The sequence below is a fragment of the Mesoplodon densirostris genome, chromosome 3, assembly GCF_025265405.1.
Source record: "Mesoplodon densirostris isolate mMesDen1 chromosome 3, mMesDen1 primary haplotype, whole genome shotgun sequence".
NCBI classification, from domain to species: domain Eukaryota; kingdom Metazoa; phylum Chordata; class Mammalia; order Artiodactyla; family Ziphiidae; genus Mesoplodon; species Mesoplodon densirostris.
In genome coordinates this window covers 131,286,124-131,309,266 of record NC_082663.1, presented here as the reverse complement: position 1 = coordinate 131,309,266, position 23,143 = coordinate 131,286,124, and the positions used below count along the sequence as shown (strand labels likewise).

The window sequence follows — 23,143 nt, the reverse complement described above, 5'->3', positions numbered from 1 at the left end:
GGGAGGAAAAGCTTCAACAGAGTGGGAATTTTTCTATTATGCAAAGGGTATGTCCATGGGAATGTATTATCGTTTCCATTTTATTTTAACATCTCTGACATCAGGATGATTTTTATACTGCTGTCAGCCAAGTGGCAGTCACTGCCTTAGAAATATCTCAACCAATTTGTTTCACTGTTGTTTTCCTTTTAATATATGCACAAGAGATGGATGACAAAGTCTGAAAGAGATCTTTCAAGAACTATAAGATAAAGAAACTAAGGGACATAAATACTCACTATCCAGGAACACAAGAAAGGTTTAGAGGTATTGTTAAGGAATAACAGAATAATCCAAAATGCTCTGTACTGATGAACTATGCAAATTATGTATGCATGTGGAAAGCGATTCTAAAAATAAAAAAAATCATAAATGAGATTATGAAATCTCATTTCATACTGAGATTATGCATTCTTAAATGCCCATCATAAAAAAGTCTTTCCAATTTAAAAAAAAGTTGTAAATAAATTTCATGAGTCCATGAAAATCATTCAATTGTTAACAACAGTTGATAACAGTTGGATTAGAGTAACTGTTGGTAACAGTTAACCACCGTTGGATTTGAGAAGAATGCCTCTGAGAACCATGTGTGTTTTTTGTTTTTGGGGTTTCTTTTTTTGCGGTATGCGGGCCTCTCGCTGCTGTGGCCTCTCCCATTGCAGAGCACAGGCTCCGGACGCACAGGCTCAGCGGCCATGGCTCACGGGCCCAGCGGCTCAACGGCATGTAGGATCTTCCCGGACAGGGACACGAACCCGTGTCCCCTCCATCGGCAGGTGGACTCCCAACCACTGCGCCACCAGGGAAGCCCCATGTGTCTTTGTATGAACCGGGGAGTCATCTGCTAGCCTTGCAATTCTCTGCTCATTCCCTTCTGTGACAACAGGGTCTACTAGGATGGAAGTTGGGTTTCCAGTAAAACTTAGGGACTTTCTCTGCAGAGCAAATTAAGTGGTAGAGGTGGAGGAGGTGAGAAATAAGATACGGATTCTGGGAGGAGTGGTAGCTTGGGAGGATGAGAGGAAGCCCTTCTCAGTTGCTCTGGTGGGTGGCTGGAAAATCCCATCTTGTGATTTCCGATACACAAAGACCAATAGATTGCGGGGATCAGTGTGTCCTTGGAGTTCACTCTTGAAGCACTGGGTCTTGGTAAGAGGAGAGAAAGAGCCATGTTCTCTAAGACCTGAGAGGGATTTGGGGGAAGCCTTCCGGAAATGTGAGGAGTTACGGGGTAGAGGAGGGAGATAAAGGGGAACTCTTTCCCAAGCCTTTGACTCAGAGCCCCAGATTTTCACTATGCCAGAGGCTGAATCAGCCTACTTAAAACAGCTTCATCTTAGGATTCTGTACCCTTGGCTTTACCTTTTGTCTTTCTTAGCGTGTATTAGGCATTCTCACTCCCTCACCCCAAAGGACTTCTTTAACATGAACCTAGTTAGTCCACTATGCAGGGCGTTCGCTGAGCAGACCCACAGTTGACACAGTTTACACCTCCAGTGCAGTAGTAAAGTGGAGGTGGGGACTTGCCCACCGCAACGTGCCCTGCCTGGCACTTTCTCTGGATTTCCTTTTCTATCTTGACAGTTCATCAAGAGACACGTGCACAGATACCTACGTATTTCAAAGCAACAGGCATCTTCCTCTGGAGGGAGACATCAATTTGGGTAGCAAGTCAGTACACCCTATCAGATCAAGGCCAATATTTTGGACAGCAATATTCATCACCATGGTAGCAATTCTGCAGCTGCAAGTGCAATGAGGCAATGGATGGTTGATTACAGACTGACCAATGTCCCAAACTTCAAGTCTGGCAACACACATACATACTAGAAAGGGTTTTTTTTCCCTACAGCAAAATAAGGTCCTTCACAGGATTGTTGAAGACGTGCTATGGTGGGAGGCATATTGAAGGCAGTGTCGTGGCTGGCACAGCAAGCGTGATGTGATGCTGGGGAACACAGCAGGGGCCACGCCATGCAAGGCTTTGAGGTCCATTTAAAGGATTTTGATTTCTGACCTTGGAGGGATGCAAAGCCATGATATGTTTTCAATAGGGGAGTGGCCTGATCAAATGTGCACTTTGTGGAGGGTACTGTGGTTTCTGTGAAAAGAAGTATTTGGCTGGGGGGGTTGTTAATATGGGACTTTATGTGACTTCCTATTTTTGGCCACAGGATCTATATAATGAGGAGATTGGAGAGTATGTTTTGAAAGACACCGTTCCATTTGAAATATCCACGTGGGGTGCATTTCTTCAACGAAGGACTTGTGGCCCCAGCTGCTGGGGGTGCATCCCACAGAAAGCCTTCAGCTGGCAGTGAGTTTGGAAATTGCCTGGGTTCCTCACCTGAGGTGCACGGCAAGAAATGATTGACGTGGAGTGTGAAGGTCAGGCCATCGTAGCCCAACACAGACCCTCTCGGAAGGGTCACTCCAGTTCAAGAGCTCAGCTTCGGGCTTCCCTGGTGGCGCAGTGGTTGGGAGTCCGCCTGCCGACACAGGGGACACGGGTTCGTGCCCCGGTCCGGGAGGACCCCACATGCCACGGAGCGGCTGGGCCCGTGAGCCATGGCTCCGGAGCCTGTGCTCCGCAACGAGAGAGGCCACAACAGTGAGAGGCCCACGTACCGCAAAAAAAAAAAAAAAAAAAAAAAAAAAAAAAACAGCAGGGGTCAAGGAGGGAAGGATTGGGAGTTTGGGATTAGCAGATACAAACTACAGGATGGATAAACAGCAGGGTCCTACTGTAGAGCACAGAGAACTATATTAAGTATCCTGTGATAAACCATAATGGAAAGAATATGAAAAAGAATGTATGTATACAAAAAACTGAATCAGAAATTAACAGAAGAAATTAACACAACACAAATTAACACAACATTGTAAATCAACTATACATCAATAAAAAAGAAGAAGGAAAAGAAAAGAAATACAAACCAAGTTTGGGTTCCCTTTGTGGGGAGGGAGCATGCAGAAGAGGGGCTGGCAGGGTTCTATTTCTTGCTCTGGGTGGCAGCTACAAGGGTGTTCACTTTCTTGTTACTCATTAAGCTATATTTATGGTTTCTGCACTTTCATGAATGTGTGTTATATTTCACAATAAAAAGTTTCTAAAACTGTAAAAAATATAAATATAAATGTAAATATAAACAAAAGTTAGCCTCCTTGAAAAGAGAAAATGGGTGAGAAAATTCTCCATATCCTGGAAATGACAGTACCAATGGGACTCTGACAGGTAGCACTCTTTCTAAGTTCCTGCCAGCACTGTGTTATATACGCTGGGGGCACAGAGAACAGCAATTCCCATAGGATGCCTGCCCTTAGCAAGGACACAGTCCACTTCCAGGATTTTATCCCCAGGACATCATTCAGCAGAAGCACGAAGATGATCCCTGCAGGGAGATTTGTAACAACAACAAGACTGGAAACCACCCAGATATTTACAAAAGCAGGAGGGTTTTCTCAACCTTTTGATTACAAAGACTATCCAGCCTACCCACACCTATACCCTGGCAGGGTCAGCCTGTTCCCTATGGACATGGTGGTTGGTTTAGGGGGAGGCTGGTAAGCCTGCCCCAAGGGGGTGGGGACTTGGAGGCTCAACCAAGGGGTGTGCGATGTGATGGTGACGGGTCACAAAGGACTTGCGGTATAAATATGGTCGGGCCAAGAGACTCTGGCAGAGTCCTGCAGGGAGGTGACGAGTTGCTTTCGTTCCCTCTCTCTCTCCGAGACTCAATTTGTGGCTGGTGGCTCTGTCTTGAACGAAGAGAGCCATGAGCAGTGGGAGTTCACCTCATTACATGGCCAATAGCTACTGTTCAGTGGGGGTGTTGAGGACCTCCATGGGGGTCCTGCAACGACAACTGTACGAGGGAGGAGAGTATGACATTTTCAAGTACGCTCCCATGTTTGAGAGCGACTTTATCCAGGTCAGCAAGGAAGGAGAACTGATTGACCTAGACAACCGCGTCCGAAGGGTGACTGTGGGCGTCGCATCCACCAGCCCCCTCTTCCCACTACCTGACGTCATGCTGCTGGCCCGAACAACGAAAGTCTGTGAAGAGCATGTCAGATGCGCCGGGATCACCAAGGGGAGAGGTTGCAAGCCCGTGAAGACCCTAGAGCTCACCAGGCTGCTTCCCTTGAAGTTTGTCAAGATCTCCATCCACAACCGTGAGAAACAGCAGCTGTGCCTGAATCTTGCTACCGGCCGTACTTTCTATCTGCAGCTGTGCCCCTCTTCCGATGCACAAAAAGACCTCTTTTCCCATTGGGAAAAGCTTGTCTATATCCTGAGACCACCGGTAGTCAGTTACAGCAGTACCCCGATGCTCCAAACTGGAGATGCAGCGACTACAGAGGATGCCAAAATCCTAGTGGGAAGCACCCACAGAGACTCAAGAACACGGGGCAGGGTGCTTTGGGAGAGCAGGGCCTTCAAAGCCTTTGGTGCTCTCTGAGACTCACCTGGGAAATACCTTCTATTGTTGAAAAGGGTCAGGGACAAACGAGCTATCACTATGGGATTCACCACACTGGAGAGGTTCCGAGTGCTTCTCCACCTTGTCCCACAGGGCTGAATTTCAGAGAGACCTTAGGTATCATATCAGCTGCACTGGTCTCATCACCAGGGCTGTAATCCCTTCTACAGCATCCTGATTGTCTGGTCGCTTCTTGAACACTTACCCCAGCCCAGGTAGTCTCATCAGTTGTGGAACATCATTCACAGTTAGGAAGTCCTTCCTTCGTTGTGTCTCCCCGTGACGCCGACATGCTGATTCAAATCAGCCCAACCCGTGTAGTCACCAAAATGCAGAAGGTGTGCATCCCTTGACCCAGGAACCCCACTTCTAGGAGTCTGTCCTGCAGAGAGAGAAGCGCAAGGGTATAAAATTAAAGTGTATATCATGGAGAATTGTATCAGTGCTTTCCCTGACCCTGGGACTGTTCAAGTAAAATGGAGTGGCCGTTTGACAGTCGTGCAGTAGATGGGATCTTGCATCCAATGGGAGCTTAGACTGGGTGATTTCAAAGGTTATTCTAAGTATAAGCCCTTGAGTTGCTCAGCTCCAGGATGACAGAGGAGCAGACAGTTCAGATCTCACTTTCTGTCATCTCTATCTTACCTGATTCTCCTCCCCTTGGCTCAGACCACAGAGCTCCACAGAGAAAGGGATCAGGATGAGGCTGGGATTCACAAGCTTCGTGACGTGACTGGACCCACAAAAAGCGCCGAAGGATCAGCAGGAGGGATGACCGTGGGCCTGGCGGGAGCCACCATCAAGGATCCAGGAGAAAGCGGAATCGGCGAGGCCACTGCAGGTGCCCCCATAGATCAAGTGCAGCCGTGAAAAGCACCGAAGTATTCAGCGGCAGGAATGACCATGGGCCTGGCGGGAGCCATTATCAAGGATCCAGGAGAAAGCGGAGCCGGCGAGGCCATTGCAGGTGCCCCCCATGGATCAAATGCAGCCGTGAAAAGTGCCGAAGGATCAGCGGCAGGAATGGCCATGGGCCTGGCTGGAGCCACCATCAAGGATCCAGGAGAAAGCGGATCTGGCGAGGCCATTGCAGGTTTCCCCCATGGATCAAATGCAGCCGTGAAAAGCGCCGAAGAATCAGCGGCAGGGTTGACCATGGGCCTGGCGGGAGCCACCATCAAGGAGCCACCATCAAGGATCCTGGAGAAAGCGGATCCGGCGAGGCCATTGCAGGTGCCCACATAGTTCAACTGCAGCCGTGAAAAGCGACGAAGTATCAGCGGCAGGAATGACCAGGGGCCTGGCGGGAGCCATTATCAAGGATCCAGGAGAAAGCAGATCCGGCGAGGCTATTGCAGGTTTCCCGCATGGATCAAATGCAGCCGTGAAAAGCGCCGAAGTATCAGCAGCAGAAATGACCATGGGCCTGGCTGGAGCCACCATCAAGGATCCAGGAGAAAGCAGATCTGGCGAGGCCATTGCAGGTGCCCCCCATGGATCAACTGCAGCCGTGAAAAGCGCCAAAGGATCAGCGGCAGGGTTAACCATGGGCCTGGGGGGAGCCATTATCAAGGATCCAGGAGAAAGCGGATCCGGCGAGGCCATTGCAGGTGCCCCCATAGATCAAGTGCAGCCGTGAAAAGTGCCGAAGTATTCAGCGGCAGGAATGACCATGGGCCTGGCGGAAGCCATTATCAAGGATCCAGGAGAAAGCGGATCCGGTGAGGCCACTGCAGGTGCCCCCCATGGATTAAATGCAGCCGTTGAAAGCGCCGAAGGATCAGCGGCAGGAATGGCCATTGGCCTGGCTGGAGCCACCATCAAGGATCCAGGAGAAAGCGGATCTGGTGAGGCCATTGCAGGTGCCCCCCATGGATCAACTGCAGCCGTGAAAAGTGCCGAAGGATCAGCGGCAGGGTTGACCATGGGCCTGGCGGGAGCCACCATCAAGGATCCAGGAGAAAGCGGATCCGGCGAGGACATTACAGGTGCTGCCAGCTTATCCTTGCAGGACACGAACCTGGTCTTGGCGGATGTTGCCAGCACATCCTCGACGGTGGCAGATGGTCCAGAGAGCAGCATGAGCATGGTGTTGCCAGTTGCAGTCACAACCAGCAAGCCTGCTGCTGGAAGAGCTGAACGGAAGGTCGCAGACCCCGTGGTCTCCACCTTGCAGACTGAAGGCTACATGTCTGAACGGGATGGAAGCCAGAAGGGCTTCCACCCCAGGGATGAAGCCTGGAGAGAAAAAAAGAAAAGAAGGACACGTCTTCATCGAGGAAAAGTTCCCATCACCGCAGGACACGTGAAGGTCACCACAGGACAGGAGGGGACAAGACCCAGAAATCATCCTCCCACTGGTCCTCATCTGGCCATGGAAACTCCAAAGTTGACAAAGGACGGGAGGACAGCTCGCAAACTGAGGAACAGCCAGTCCGCCACCAGTTCAGGGACTCTAAGTAAGACATCCAGTAAGATCCTCTCCTTCTTTAGGAGCTTCAGAGTCATTCCTGGTTCAGAAACAAGGCTCACACATGACCACTGAGAGGCAGACAAAGCCCTGGTTGGCTTCCATGTTTAGCACACATTTGCTAAAAGGGGAGAAAAAAACAAGGACATGATAAACACAAAATTCACAATACTGGATTTCTGTAGGGTAAAAAGAAGGGAGGGATGGTCTGGGAGGAAAAGCTTCAACAGAGTGGGAATTTTTCTATTATGCAAAGGGTATGTCCATGGGAATGTATTATCGTTTCCATTTTATTTTAACATCTCTGACATCAGGATGATTTTTATACTGCTGTCAGCCAAGTGGCAGTCACTGCCTTAGAAATATCTCAACCAATTTGTTTCACTGTTGTTTTCCTTTTAATATATGCACAAGAGATGGATGACAAAGTCTGAAAGAGATCTTTCAAGAACTATAAGATAAAGAAACTAAGGGACATAAATACTCACTATCCAGGAACACAAGAAAGGTTTAGAGGTATTGTTAAGGAATAACAGAATAATCCAAAATGCTCTGTACTGATGAACTATGCAAATTATGTATGCATGTGGAAAGCGATTCTAAAAATAAAAAAAATCATAAATGAGATTATGAAATCTCATTTCATACTGAGATTATGCATTCTTAAATGCCCATCATAAAAAAGTCTTTCCAATTTAAAAAAAAGTTGTAAATAAATTTCATGAGTCCATGAAAATCATTCAATTGTTAACAACAGTTGATAACAGTTGGATTAGAGTAACTGTTGGTAACAGTTAACCACCGTTGGATTTGAGAAGAATGCCTCTGAGAACCATGTGTGTTTTTTGTTTTTGGGGTTTCTTTTTTTGCGGTATGCGGGCCTCTCGCTGCTGTGGCCTCTCCCATTGCGGAGCACAGGCTTCGGACGCACAGGCTCAGCAGCCATGGCTCACGGGCCCAGCGGCTCCACGGCATGTAGGATCTTCCCGGACAGGGACACGAACCCGTGTCCCCTCCATCGGCAGGTGGACTCCCAACCACTGCGCCACCAGGGAAGCCCCATGTGTCTTTGTATGAACCGGGGAGTCATCTGCTAGCCTTGCAATTCTCTGCTCATTCCCTTCTGTGACAACAGGGTCTACTAGGATGGAAGTTGGGTTTCCAGTAAAACTTAGGGACTTTCTCTGCAGAGCAAATTAAGTGGTAGAGGTGGAGGAGGTGAGAAATAAGATACGGATTCTGGGAGGAGTGGTAGCTTGGGAGGATGAGAGGAAGCCCTTCTCAGTTGCTCTGGTGGGTGGCTGGAAAATCCCATCTTGTGATTTCCGATACACAAAGACCAATAGATTGCGGGGATCAATGTGTCCTTGGAGTTCACTCTTGAAGCAGTGGGTCTTGGTAAGAGGAGAGAAAGAGCCATGTTCTCTAAGACCTGAGAGGGATTTGGGGGAAGCCTTCCGGAAATGTGAGGAGTTACGGGGTAGAGGAGGGAGATAAAGGGGAACTCTTTCCCAAGCCTTTGACTCAGAGCCCCAGATTTTCACTATGCCAGAGGCTGAATCAGCCTACTTAAAACAGCTTCATCTTAGGATTCTGTACCCTTGGCTTTACCTTTTGTCTTTCTTAGCGTGTATTAGGCATTCTCACTCCCTCACCCCAAAGGACTTCTTTAACGTGAACCTAGTTAGTCCACTATGCAGGGCGTTCGCTGAGCAGACCCACAGTTGACACAGTTTACACCTCCAGTGCAGTAGTAAAGTGGAGGTGGGGACTTGCCCACCGCAACGTGCCCTGCCTGGCACTTTCTCTGGATTTCCTTTTCTATCTTGACAGTTCATCAAGAGACACGTGCACAGATACCTACGTATTTCAAAGCAACAGGCATCTTCCTCTGGAGGGAGACATCAATTTGGGTAGCAAGTCAGTACACCCTATCAGATCAAGGCCAATATTTTGGACAGCAATATTCATCACCATGGTAGCAATTCTGCAGCTGCAAGTGCAATGAGGCAATGGATGGTTGATTACAGACTGACCAATGTCCCAAACTTCAAGTCTGGCAACACACATACATACTAGAAAGGGTTTTTTTTCCCTACAGCAAAATAAGGTCCTTCACAGGATTGTTGAAGACGTGCTATGGTGGGAGGCATATTGAAGGCAGTGTCGTGGCTGGCACAGCAAGCGTGATGTGATGCTGGGGAACACAGCAGGGGCCACGCCATGCAAGGCTTTGAGGTCCATTTAAAGGATTTTGATTTCTGACCTTGGAGGGATGCAAAGCCATGATATGTTTTCAATAGGGGAGTGGCCTGATCAAATGTGCACTTTGTGGAGGGTACTGTGGTTTCTGTGAAAAGAAGTATTTGGCTGGGGGGGTTGTTAATATGGGACTTTATGTGACTTCCTATTTTTGGCCACAGGATCTATATAATGAGGAGATTGGAGAGTATGTTTTGAAAGACACCGTTCCATTTGAAATATCCACGTGGGGTGCATTTCTTCAACGAAGGACTTGTGGCCCCAGCTGCTGGGGGTGCATCCCACAGAAAGCCTTCAGCTGGCAGTGAGTTTGGAAATTGCCTGGGTTCCTCACCCGAGGTGCACGGCAAGAAATGATTGACGTGGAGTGTGAAGGTCAGGCCATCGTAGCCCAACACAGACCCTCTCGGAAGGGTCACTCCAGTTCAAGAGCTCAGCTTCGGGCTTCCCTGGTGGCGCAGTGGTTGGGAGTCCGCCTGCCGACACAGGGGACACGGGTTCGTGCCCCGGTCCGGGAGGACCCCACATGCCACGGAGCGGCTGGGCCCGTGAGCCATGGCTCCGGAGCCTGTGCTCCGCAACGAGAGAGGCCACAACAGTGAGAGGCCCACGTACCGCAAAAAAAAAAAAACAAAAAAAAACAGCAGGGGTCAAGGAGGGAAGGATTGGGAGTTTGGGATTAGCAGATACAAACTACAGGATGGATAAACAGCAGGGTCCTACTGTAGAGCACAGAGAACTATATTAAGTATCCTGTGATAAACCATAATGGAAAGAATATGAAAAAGAATGTATGTATACAAAAAACTGAATCAGAAATTAACAGAAGAAATTAACACAACACAAATTAACACAACATTGTAAATCAACTATACATCAATAAAAAAGAAGAAGGAAAAGAAAAGAAATACAAACCAAGTTTGGGTTCCCTTTGTGGGGAGGGAGCATGCAGAAGAGGGGCTGGCAGGGTTCTATTTCTTGCTCTGGGTGGCAGCTACAAGGGTGTTCACTTTCTTGTTACTCATTAAGCTATATTTATGGTTTCTGCACTTTCATGAATGTGTGTTATATTTCACAATAAAAAGTTTCTAAAACTGTAAAAAATATAAATATAAATGTAAATATAAACAAAAGTTAGCCTCCTTGAAAAGAGAAAATGGGTGAGAAAATTCTCCATATCCTGGAAATGACAGTACCAATGGGACTCTGACAGGTAGCACTCTTTCTAAGTTCCTGCCAGCACTGTGTTATATACGCTGGGGGCACAGAGAACAGCAATTCCCATAGGATGCCTGCCCTTAGCAAGGACACAGTCCACTTCCAGGATTTTATCCCCAGGACATCATTCAGCAGAAGCACGAAGATGATCCCTGCAGGGAGATTTGTAACAACAACAAGACTGGAAACCACCCAGATATTTACAAAAGCAGGAGGGTTTTCTCAACCTTTTGATTACAAAGACTATCCAGCCTACCCACACCTATACCCTGGCAGGGTCAGCCTGTTCCCTATGGACATGGTGGTTGGTTTAGGGGGAGGCTGGTAAGCCTGCCCCAAGGGGGTGGGGACTTGGAGGCTCAACCAAGGGGTGTGCGATGTGATGGTGACGGGTCACAAAGGACTTGCGGTATAAATATGGTCGGGCCAAGAGACTCTGGCAGAGTCCTGCAGGGAGGTGACGAGTTGCTTTCGTTCCCTCTCTCTCTCCGAGACTCAATTTGTGGCTGGTGGCTCTGTCTTGAACGAAGAGAGCCATGAGCAGTGGGAGTTCACCTCATTACATGGCCAATAGCTACTGTTCAGTGGGGGTGTTGAGGACCTCCATGGGGGTCCTGCAACGACAACTGTACGAGGGAGGAGAGTATGACATTTTCAAGTACGCTCCCATGTTTGAGAGCGACTTTATCCAGGTCAGCAAGGAAGGAGAACTGATTGACCTAGACAACCGCGTCCGAAGGGTGACTGTGGGCGTCGCATCCACCAGCCCCCTCTTCCCACTACCTGACGTCATGCTGCTGGCCCGAACAACGAAAGTCTGTGAAGAGCATGTCAGATGCGCCGGGATCACCAAGGGGAGAGGTTGCAAGCCCGTGAAGACCCTAGAGCTCACCAGGCTGCTTCCCTTGAAGTTTGTCAAGATCTCCATCCACAACCGTGAGAAACAGCAGCTGTGCCTGAATCTTGCTACCGGCCGTACTTTCTATCTGCAGCTGTGCCCCTCTTCCGATGCACAAAAAGACCTCTTTTCCCATTGGGAAAAGCTTGTCTATATCCTGAGACCACCGGTAGTCAGTTACAGCAGTACCCCGATGCTCCAAACTGGAGATGCAGCGACTACAGAGGATGCCAAAATCCTAGTGGGAAGCACCCACAGAGACTCAAGAACACGGGGCAGGGTGCTTTGGGAGAGCAGGGCCTTCAAAGCCTTTGGTGCTCTCTGAGACTCACCTGGGAAATACCTTCTATTGTTGAAAAGGGTCAGGGACAAACGAGCTATCACTATGGGATTCACCACACTGGAGAGGTTCCGAGTGCTTCTCCACCTTGTCCCACAGGGCTGAATTTCAGAGAGACCTTAGGTATCATATCAGCTGCACTGGTCTCATCACCAGGGCTGTAATCCCTTCTACAGCATCCTGATTGTCTGGTCGCTTCTTGAACACTTACCCCAGCCCAGGTAGTCTCATCAGTTGTGGAACATCATTCACAGTTAGGAAGTCCTTCCTTCGTTGTGTCTCCCCGTGACGCCGACATGCTGATTCAAATCAGCCCAACCCGTGTAGTCACCAAAATGCAGAAGGTGTGCATCCCTTGACCCAGGAACCCCACTTCTAGGAGTCTGTCCTGCAGAGAGAGAAGCACAAGGGTATAAAATTAAAGTGTATATCATGGAGAATTGTATCAGTGCTTTCCCTGACCCTGGGACTGTTCAAGTAAAATGGAGTGGCCGTTTGACAGTCGTGCAGTAGATGGGATCTTGCATCCAATGGGAGCTTAGACTGGGTGATTTCAAAGGTTATTCTAAGTATAAGCCCTTGAGTTGCTCAGCTCCAGGAGGAGAGAGGAGCAGACAGTTCAGATCTCACTTTCTGTCATCTCTATCTTACCTGATTCTCCTCCCCTTGGCTCAGACCACAGAGCTCCACAGAGAAAGGGATCAGGATGAGGCTGGGATTCACAAGCTTCGTGACGTGACTGGACCCACAAAAAGCGCCGAAGGATCAGCAGGAGGGATGACCGTGGGCCTGGCGGGAGCCACCATCAAGGATCCAGGAGAAATCGGATCCGGCGAGGCCATTGCAGGTGCCCCCATAGATCAAGTGCAGCCGTGAAAAGCGCCGAAGTATTCAGCGGCAGGAATAACCATGGGCCTGGAGGGAGCCATTATCAAGGATCCAGGAGAAAGCGGAGCCGGCGAGGCCATTGCAGGTGCCCCCCAAGGACCAACTGCAGCCGTGAAAAGCGCCGAAGGATCAGCGGCAGGGATGACCACCGGTCTGGCGGGAGCCACCATCAAGGATCCAGGAGAAAGTGGATCCGGTGAGGCCATTGCAGGTGCCCCCCATGGATCAACTGCAGCCGTGAAAAGCACCGAAGGATCAGCGGCAGGGTTGACCATGGGCCTGGCGGGAGCCACCATCAAGGAGCCACCATCAAGGATCCTGGAGAAAGCGGATCCGGCGAGGCCATTGCAGGTGCCCACATAGTTCAAGTGCAGCCGTGAAAAGCGACGAAGTATCAGCGGCAGGAATGACCATGGGCCTGGCAGGAGCCATTATCAACGATCCAGGAGAAAGCAGATCCGGCGAGGCTATTGCAGGTTTCCCGCATGGATCAAATGCAGCCGTGAAAAGCGCCGAAGTATCAGCGGCAGAAATGACCATGGGCCTGGCTGGAGCCACCATCAAGGATCCAGGAGAAAGCGGATCTGGCAAGGCCATTGCAGGTGCCCCCCATGGATCAACTGCAGCCGTGAAAAGCGCCAAAGGATCAGCGGCAGGGTTAACCATGGGCCTGGGGGGAGCCATTATCAAGGATCCAGGAGAAAGCGGATTCGGCGAGGCCATTGCAGGTGCCCCCATAGGTCAAGTGCAGCCGTGAAAAGTGCAGAAGGATCAGCGGCAGGAATGGCCATGGGCCTGGCTGGAGCCACCATCAAGGATCCAGGAGAAAGTGGATCTGGCGAGGTATTGCAGGTGCCCCCCATGGATCAACTGCAGCCGTGAAAAGCGCCGAAGGATCAGCGGCAGGGTTGACCATGGGCCTGGCGGGAGCCACCATCAAGGAGCCACCATCAAGGATCCTGGAGAAAGCAGATCCGGCGAGGCCATTGCAGGTGCCCACATAGTTCAAGTGCAGCCGTGAAAAGCGCCGAAGTATCAGCGGCAGGAATGACCATGGGCCTGGCGGGAGCCATTATCAAGGATCCAGGAGAAAGCAGATCTGGCGAGGCTATTGCAGGTTTCCCTCATGGATCAAATGCAGCCGTGAAAAGCGCCGAAGTATCAGCGGCAGAAATGACCATGGGCCTGGCTGGAGCCACCATCAAGGATCCAGGAGAAAGCGGATCCGGCGAGGCCATTGCAGGTGCCCCCCATGGATCAACTGCAGCCGTGAAAAGCGCCAAAGGATCAGCGGCAGGGTTAACCATGGGCCTGGGGGGAGCCATTATCAAGGATCCAGGAGAAAGCGGATCCAGCGAGGCCATTGCAGGTGCCCCCATAGATCAAGTGCAGCCGTGAAAAGTGCCGAAGTATTCAGCGGCAGGAATGACCATGGGCCTGGCGGAAGCCATTATCAAGGATCCAGGAGAAAGCGGATCCGGTGAGACCACTGCAGGTGCCCCCCATGGATTAAATGCAGCCGTGGAAAGCGCCGAAGGATCAGCGGCAGGAATGGCCATTGGCCTGGCTGGAGCCACCATCAAGGATCCAGGAGAAAGCGGATCTGGCGAGGCCATTGCAGGTGCCCCCCATGGATCAACTGCAGCCGTGACAAGTGCCAAAGGATCAGCGGCAGGGTTGACCATGGGCCTGGCGGGAGCCACCATCAAGGATCCAGGAGAAAGCAGATCCGGCGAGGACATTACAGGTGCTGCCAGTTTATCCTTGCAGGACATGAACCTGGTCTTGGCGGATGATGCCAGCACATCCTCGACGGTGGGAGATGGTCCAGAGAGCAGCATGAGCATGGTGTTGCCAGTTGCAGTCACAACCAGCAAGCGTGCTGCTGGAAGAGCTGAAGGGAAGGTCGCAGACCCCGTGGTCTCCACCTTGCAGACTGAAGGCTACATGTCTGAACGGGATGGAAGCCAGAAGGGCTTCCACCCCAGGGATGAAGCCTGGAGAGAAAAAAAGAAAAGAAGGACACGTCTTCATCGAGGAAAAGTTCCCATCACCGCAGGACACGTGAAGGTCACCACAGGACAGGAGGGGACAAGACCCAGAAATCATCCTCCCACTGGTCCTCATCTGGCCATGGAAACTCCAAAGTTGACAAAGGACGGGAGGACAGCTCGCAAACTGAGGAACAGCCAGTCCGCCACCAGTTCAGGGACTCTAAGTAAGACATCCAGTAAGATCCTCTCCTTCTTTAGGAGCTTCAGAGTCATTCCTGGTTCAGAAACAAGGCTCACACATGACCATTGAGAGGCAGACAAAGCCCCGGTTGGCTTCCATGTTTAGCACACATTTGCTAAAAGGGGAGAAAAAAACAAGGACATGATAAACACAAAATTCACAATACTGGATTTCTGTAGGGTAAAAAGAAGGGAGGGATGGTCTGGGAGGAAAAGCTCTTATGCAAAGCCGTATGTCCATGGGAATGTATTATCGTTTCCATTTTATTTTAACATCTCTGACATCAGGATGATTTTTATACTGCTGTCAGCCAAGTGGCAGTCACTGCCTTAGAAATATCTCAACCAATTTGTTTCACTGTTGTTTTCCTTTCAATATATGCACAAGAGATGGATGACAAAGTCTGAAAGAGATCTTTCAAGAACTATAAGATAAAGAAACTAAGGGACATAAATACTCACTATCCAGGAACACAAGAAAGGTTTAGAGGTATTGTTAAGGAATAACAGAATAATCCAAAATGCTCTGTACTGATGAACTATGCAAATTATGTATGCATGTGGAAAGCGATTCTAAAAATAAAAAAAATCATAAATGAGATTATGAAATCTCATTTCATACTGAGATTATGCATTCTTAAATGCCCATCATAAAAAAGTCTTTCCAATTTAAAAAAAAGTTGTAAATAAATTTCATGAGTCCATGAAAATCATTCAATTGTTAACAACAGTTGATAACAGTTGGATTAGAGTAACTGTTGATAACAGTTAACCACCGTTGGATTTGAGAAGAATGCCTCTGAGAACCATGTGTGTTTTTTGTTTTTGGGGTTTCTTTTTTTGCGGTATGCGGGCCTCTCGCTGCTGTGGCCTCTCCCATTGCGGAGCACAGGCTCCGCACGCACAGGCTCAGCGGCCATGGCTCACGGGCCCAGCGGCTCCACGGCATGTAGGATCTTCCCGGACAGGGACATGAACCCGTGTCCCCTGCATCGGCACGTGGACTCCCAACCACTGCGCCACCAGGGAAGCCCCATGTGTCTTTGTATGAACCGGGGAGTCATCTGCAACCTTGCAATTCTCTGCTCATTCCCTTCTGTGACAACAGGGTCTACTAGGATGGAAGTTGGGTTTCCAGTAAAACTTAGGGACTTTCTCTGCAGAGCAAATTAAGTGGTAGAGGTGGAGGAGGTGAGAAATAAGATACGGATTCTGGGAGGAGTGGTAGCTTGGGAGGATGAGAGGAAGCCCTTCTCAGTTGCTCTGGTGGGTGGCTGGAAAATCCCATCTTGTGATTTCCGATACACAAAGACCAATAGATTGCGGGGATCAATGTGTCCTTGGAGTTCACTCTTGAAGCAGTGGGTCTTGGTAAGAGGAGAGAAAGAGCCATGTTCTCTAAGACCTGAGAGGGATTTGGGGGAAGCCTTCCGGAAATGTGAGGAGTTACGGGGTAGAGGAGGGAGATAAAGGGGAACTCTTTCCCAAGCCTTTGACTCAGAGCCCCAGATTTTCACTATGCCAGAGGCTGAATCAGCCTACTTAAAACAGCTTCATCTTAGGATTCTGTACCCTTGGCTTTACCTTTTGTCTTTCTTAGCGTGTATTAGGCATTCTCACTCCCTCACCCCAAAGGACTTCTTTAACGTGAACCTAGTTAGTCCACTATGCAGGGCGTTCGCTGAGCAGACCCACAGTTGACACAGTTTACACCTCCAGTGCAGTAGTAAAGTGGAGGTGGGGACTTGCCCACCGCAACGTGCCCTGCCTGGCACTTTCTCTGGATTTCCTTTTCTATCTTGACAGTTCATCAAGAGACACGTGCACAGATACCTATGTATTTCAAAGCAACAGGCATCTTCCTCTGGAGGGAGACATCAATTTGGGTAGTAAGTCAGTACACCCTATCAGATCAAGGCCAGTATTTTGGACAGCAATATTCATCACCATGGTAGCAATTCTGCAGCTGCAAGTGCAATGAGGCAATGGATGGTTGATTACAGACTGACCAATGTCCCAAACTTCAAGTCTGGCAACACACATACATACTAGAAAGGGTTTTTTTTTCCCTACAGCAAAATAAGGTCCTTCACAGGATTGTTGAAGACGTGCTATGGTGGGAGGCATATTGAAGGCAGTGTCGTGGCTGGCACAGCAAGCGTGATGTGATGCTGGGGAACACAGCAGGGGCCACGCCATGCAAGGCTTTGAGGTCCATTTAAAGGATTTTGATTTCTGACCTTGGAGGGATGCAAAGCCATGATATGTTTTCAATAGGGGAGTGGCCTGATCAAATGTGCACTTTGTGGAGGGTACTGTGGTTTCTGTGAAAAGAAGTATTTGGCTGGGGGGGTTGTTAATATGGGACTTTATGTGACTTCCTATTTTTGGCCACAGGATCTATATAATGAGGAGATTGGAGAGTATGTTTTGAAAGACACCGTTCCATTTGAAATATCCACGTGGGGTGCATTTCTTCAACGAAGGACTTGTGGCCCCAGCTGCTGGGGGTGCATCCCACAGAAAGCCTTCAGCTGGCAGTGAGTTTGGAAATTGCCTGGGTTCCTCACCCGAGGTGCACGGCAAGAAATGATTGACGTGGAGTGTGAAGGTCAGGCCATCGTAGCCCAACACAGACCCTCTCGGAAGGGTCACTCCAGTTCAAGAGCTCAGCTTCGGGCTTCCCTGGTGGCGCAGTGGTTGGGAGTCCGCCTGCCGACACAGGGGACACGGGTTCGTGCCCCGGTCCGGGAGGACCCCACATGCCACGGAGCGGCTGGGCCCGTGAGCCATGGCTCTGGAGCCTGTGCTCCGCAACGAGAGAGGCCACAACAGTGAGAGGCCCACGTACCGCCAAAAAAAAAAAAAAAAAAAAAAGCAGGGGTCAAGGAGGGAAGGATTGGGAGTTTGGGATTAGCAGATACAAACTACAGGATGGATAAACAGCACGGTCCTACTGTAGAGCACAGAGAACTATATTCAGTATCCTGTGATAAACCATAATGGAAAAGAATATGAAAAAGAATGTATGTATACAAAAAACTGAATCAGAAATTAACAGAAGAAATTAACACAACACAAATTAACACAACATTGTAAATCAACTATACATCAATAAAAAAGAAGAAGGAAAAGAAAAAAAATACAAACCAAGTTTGGGTTCCCTTTGTGGGGAGGGAGCATGCAGAAGAGGGGCTGGCAGGGTTCTATTTCTTGCTCTGGGTGGCAGCTACAAGGGTGTTCACTTTCTTGTTACTCATTAAGCTATATTTATGGTTTCTGCACTTTCATGAATGTGTGTTATATTTCACAATAAAAAGTTTCTAAAACTGTAAAAAATATAAATATAAATGTAAATATAAACAAAAGTTAGCCTCCTTGAAAAGAGAAAATGGGTGAGAAAATTCTCCATATCCTGGAAATGACAGTACCAATGGGACTCTGACAGGTAGCACTCTTTCTAAGTTCCTGCCAGCACTGTGTTATATACGCTGGGGGCACAGAGAACAGCAATTCCCATAGGATGCCTGCCCTTAGCAAGGACACAGTCCACTTCCAGGATTTTATCCCCAGGACATCATTCAGCAGAAGCACGAAGATGATCCCTGCAGGGAGATTTGTAACAACAACAAGACTGGAAACCACCCAGATATTTACAAAAGCAGGAGGGTTTTCTCAACCTTTTGATTACAAAGACTATCCAGCCTACCCACACCTATACCCTGGCAGGGTCAGCCTGTTCCCTATGGACATGGTGGTTGGTTTAGGGGGAGGCTGGTGAGCCTGCCCCAAGGGGGTGGGGACTTGGAGGCTCAACCAAGGGGTGTGCGATGTGATGGTGACGGGTCACAAAGGACTTGCGGTATAAATATGGTCGGGCCAAGAGACTCTGGCAGAGTCCTGCAGGGAGGTGACGAGTTGCTTTCGTTCCCTCTCTCTCTCCGAGACTCAATTTGTGGCTGGTGGCTCTGTCTTGAACGAAGAGAGCCATGAGCAGTGGGAGTTCACCTCATTACATGGCCAATAGCTACTGTTCAGTGGGGGTGTTGAGGACCTCCATGGGGGTCCTGCAACGACAACTGTACGAGGGAGGAGAGTATGACATTTTCAAGTACGCTCCCATGTTTGAGAGCGACTTTATCCAGGTCAGCAAGGAAGGAGAACTGATTGACCTAGACAACCGCGTCCGAAGGGTGACTGTGGGCGTCGCATCCACCAGCCCCCTCTTCCCACTACCTGACGTCATGCTGCTGGCCCGAACAACGAAAGTCTGTGAAGAGCATGTCAGATGCGCCCGGATCACCAAGGGGAGAGGTTGCAAGCCCGTGAAGACCCTAGAGCTCACCAGGCTGCTTCCCTTGAAGTCTGTCAAGATCTCCATCCACAACCGTGAGAAACAGCAGCTGTGCCTGAATCTTGCTACCGGCCGTACTTTCTATCTGCAGCTGTGCCCCTCTTCCGATGCACAAAAAGACCTCTTTTCCCATTGGGAAAAGCTTGTCTATATCCTGAGACCACCGGTAGTCAGTTACAGCAGTACCCCGATGCTCCAAACTGGAGATGCAGCGACTACAGAGGATGCCAAAATCCTAGTGGGAAGCACCCACAGAGACTCAAGAACACGGGGCAGGGTGCTTTGGGAGAGCAGGGCAAAGCTGGTCCTTCATAGCCTTTGGTGCTCTCTGAGACTCGCCTGGGAAATACCTTCTATTGTTGAAAAGGGTCAGGGACAAACGAGCTATCACTATGGGATTCACCACACTGGAGAGGTTCCGAGTGCTTCTCCACCTTGTCCCACAGGGCTGAATTTCAGAGAGACCTTAGGTATCATATCAGCTGCACTGGTCTCATCACCAGGGCTGTAATCCCTTCTACAGCATCCTGATTGTCTGGTCGCTTCTTGAACACTTACCCCAGCCCAGGTAGTCTCATCAGTTGTGGAACATCATTCACAGTTAGGAAGTCCTTCCTTCGTTGTGTCTCCCCGTGACGCCGACATGCTGATTCAAATCAGCCCAACCCGTGTAGTCACCAAAATGCAGAAGGTGTGCATCCCTTGACCCAGGAACCCCACTTCTAGGAGTCTGTCCTGCAGAGAGAGAAGCACAAGGGTATAAAATTAAAGTGTATATCATGGAGAATTGTATCAGTGCTTTCCCTGACCCTGGGACTGTTCAAGTAAAATGGAGTGGCCGTTTGACAGTCGTGCAGTAGATGGGATCTTGCATCCAATGGGAGCTTAGACTGGGTGATTTCAAAGGTTATTCTAAGTATAAGCCCTTGAGTTGCTCAGCTCCAGGAGGAGAGAGGAGCAGACAGTTCAGATCTCACTTTCTGTCATCTCTATCTTACCTGATTCTCCTCCCCTTGGCTCAGACCACAGAGCTCCACAGAGAAAGGGATCAGGATGAGGCTGGGATTCACAAGCTTCGTGACGTGACTGGACCCACAAAAAGCGCCGAAGGATCAGCAGGAGGGATGACCGTGGGCCTGGCGGGAGCCACCATCAAGGATCCAGGAGAAATCGGATCCGGCGAGGCCATTGCAGGTGCCCCCATAGATCAAGTGCAGCCGTGAAAAGCACCGAAGTATTCAGCGGCAGGAATAACCATGGGCCTGGAGGGAGCCATTATCAAGGATCCAGGAGAAAGCGGAGCCGGCGAGGCCATTGCAGGTGCCCCCCAAGGATCAACTGCAGCCGTGAAAAGCGCCGAAGGATCAGCGGCAGGGATGACCACCGGTCTGGCGGGAGCCACCATCAAGGATCCAGGAGAAAGTGGATCCGGAGAGGCCATTGCAGGTGCCCCCCATGGATCAACTGCAGCCGTGAAAAGCACCGAAGGATCAGCGGCAGGGTTGACCATGGGCCTGGCGGGAGCCACCATCAAGGAGCCACCATCAAGGATCCTGGAGAAAGCGGATCCGGCGAGGCCATTGCAGGTGCCCACATAGTTCAAGTGCAGCCGTGAAAAGCGACGAAGTATCAGCGGCAGGAATGACCATGGGCCTGGCAGGAGCCATTATCAACGATCCAGGAGAAAGCAGATCCGGCGAGGCTATTGCAGGTTTCCCGCATGGATCAAATGCAGCCGTGAAAAGCGCCGAAGTATCAGCGGCAGAAATGACCATGGGCCTGGCTGGAGCCACCATCAAGGATCCAGGAGAAAGCGGATCTGGCAAGGCCATTGCAGGTGCCCCCCATGGATCAACTGCAGCCGTGAAAAGCGCCAAAGGATCAGCGGCAGGGTTAACCATGGGCCTGGGGGGAGCCATTATCAAGGATCCAGGAGAAAGCGGATTCGGCGAGGCCATTGCAGGTGCCCCCATAGATCAAGTGCAGCCGTGAAAAGTGCAGAAGGATCAGCGGCAGGAATGGCCATGGGCCTGGCTGGAGCCACCATCAAGGATCCAGGAGAAAGTGGATCTGGCGAGGTATTGCAGGTGCCCCCCATGGATCAACTGCAGCCGTGAAAAGCGCCGAAGGATCAGCGGCAGGGTTGACCATGGGCCTGGCGGGAGCCACCATCAAGGAGCCACCATCAAGGATCCTGGAGAAAGCAGATCCGGCGAGGCCATTGCAGGTGCCCACATAGTTCAAGTGCAGCCGTGAAAAGCGCCGAAGTATCAGCGGCAGGAATGACCATGGGCCTGGCGGGAGCCATTATCAAGGATCCAGGAGAAAGCAGATCTGGCGAGGCTATTGCAGGTTTCCCTCATGGATCAAATGCAGCCGTGAAAAGCGCCGAAGTATCAGCGGCAGAAATGACCATGGGCCTGGCTGGAGCCACCATCAAGGATCCAGGAGAAAGCGGATCCGGCGAGGCCATTGCAGGTGCCCCCCATGGATCAACTGCAGCCGTGAAAAGCGCCAAAGGATCAGCGGCAGGGTTAACCATGGGCCTGGGGGGAGCCATTATCAAGGATCCAGGAGAAAGCGGATCCAGCGAGGCCATTGCAGGTGCCCCCATAGATCAAGTGCAGCCGTGAAAAGTGCCGAAGTATTCAGCGGCAGGAATGACCATGGGCCTGGCGGAAGCCATTATCAAGGATCCAGGAGAAAGCGGATCCGGTGAGACCACTGCAGGTGCCCCCCATGGATTAAATGCAGCCGTGGAAAGCGCCGAAGGATCAGCGGCAGGAATGGCCATTGGCCTGGCTGGAGCCACCATCAAGGATCCAGGAGAAAGCGGATCTGGCGAGGCCATTGCAGGTGCCCCCCATGGATCAACTGCAGCCGTGACAAGTGCCAAAGGATCAGCGGCAGGGTTGACCATGGGCCTGGCGGGAGCCACCATCAAGGATCCAGGAGAAAGCGGATCCAGCGAGGACATTACAGGTGCTGCCAGTTTATCCTTGCAGGACATGAACCTGGTCTTGGCGGATGATGCCAGCACATCCTCGACGGTGGGAGATGGTCCAGAGAGCAGCATGAGCATGGTGTTGCCAGTTGCAGTCACAACCAGCAAGCGTGCTGCTGGAAGAGCTGAAGGGAAGGTCGCAGACCCCGTGGTCTCCACCTTGCAGACTGAAGGCTACATGTCTGAACGGGATGGAAGCCAGAAGGGCTTCCACCCCAGGGATGAAGCCTGGAGAGAAAAAAAGAAAAGAAGGACACGTCTTCATCGAGGAAAAGTTCCCATCACCGCAGGACACGTGAAGGTCACCACAGGACAGGAGGGGACAAGACCCAGAAATCATCCTCCCACTGGTCCTCATCTGGCCATGGAAACTCCAAAGTTGACAAAGGACGGGAGGACAGCTCGCAAACTGAGGAACAGCCAGTCCGCCACCAGTTCAGGGACTCTAAGTAAGACATCCAGTAAGATCCTCTCCTTCTTTAGGAGCTTCAGAGTCATTCCTGGTTCAGAAACAAGGCTCACACATGACCACTGAGAGGCAGACAAAGCCCCGGTTGGCTTCCATGTTTAGCACACATTTGCTAAAAGGGGAGAAAAAAACAAGGACATGATAAACACAAAATTCACAATACTGGATTTCTGTAGGGTAAAAAGAAGGGAGGGATGGTCTGGGAGGAAAAGCTCTTATGCAAAGCGGTATGTCCATGGGAATGTATTATCGTTTCCATTTTATTTTAACATCTCTGACATCAGGATGATTTTTATACTGCTGTCAGCCAGTGGCAGTCACTGCCTTAGAAATATCTCAACCAATTTGTTTCACTGTTGTTTTCCTTTCAATATATGCACAAGAGATGGATGACAAAGTCTGAAAGAGATCTTTCAAGAACTATAAGATAAAGAAACTAAGGGACATAAATACTCACTATCCAGGAACACAAGAAAGGTTTAG

At 50.1% G+C, this 23,143-nt stretch overlaps 1 protein-coding gene and 2 pseudogenes across 1 annotated transcript; all 3 read left to right on the top strand.

Moving 5' to 3' along the window:
- Window positions 1-3,839: 3,839 nt before the first annotated feature.
- Window positions 3,840-4,355, top strand: LOC132485899 (Golgi-associated RAB2B interactor protein 3-like; the record flags this gene model as incomplete). The annotated part of the gene is made up of 1 exon (XM_060092503.1): window positions 3,840-4,355. A coding segment is annotated over one exon (516 nt), but the record flags the coding sequence as incomplete, so codon positions are not given.
- A 6,654-nt stretch (window positions 4,356-11,009) lies between these two features.
- Window positions 11,010-14,885, top strand: LOC132486882 (Golgi-associated RAB2 interactor protein 3-like; annotated as a pseudogene).
- Window positions 14,886-18,822: 3,937 nt separating this feature from the next.
- On the top strand, window positions 18,823-22,708 carry LOC132486881 (Golgi-associated RAB2 interactor protein 3-like; annotated as a pseudogene).
- The last annotated feature ends 435 nt before the right edge of the window (window positions 22,709-23,143 follow it).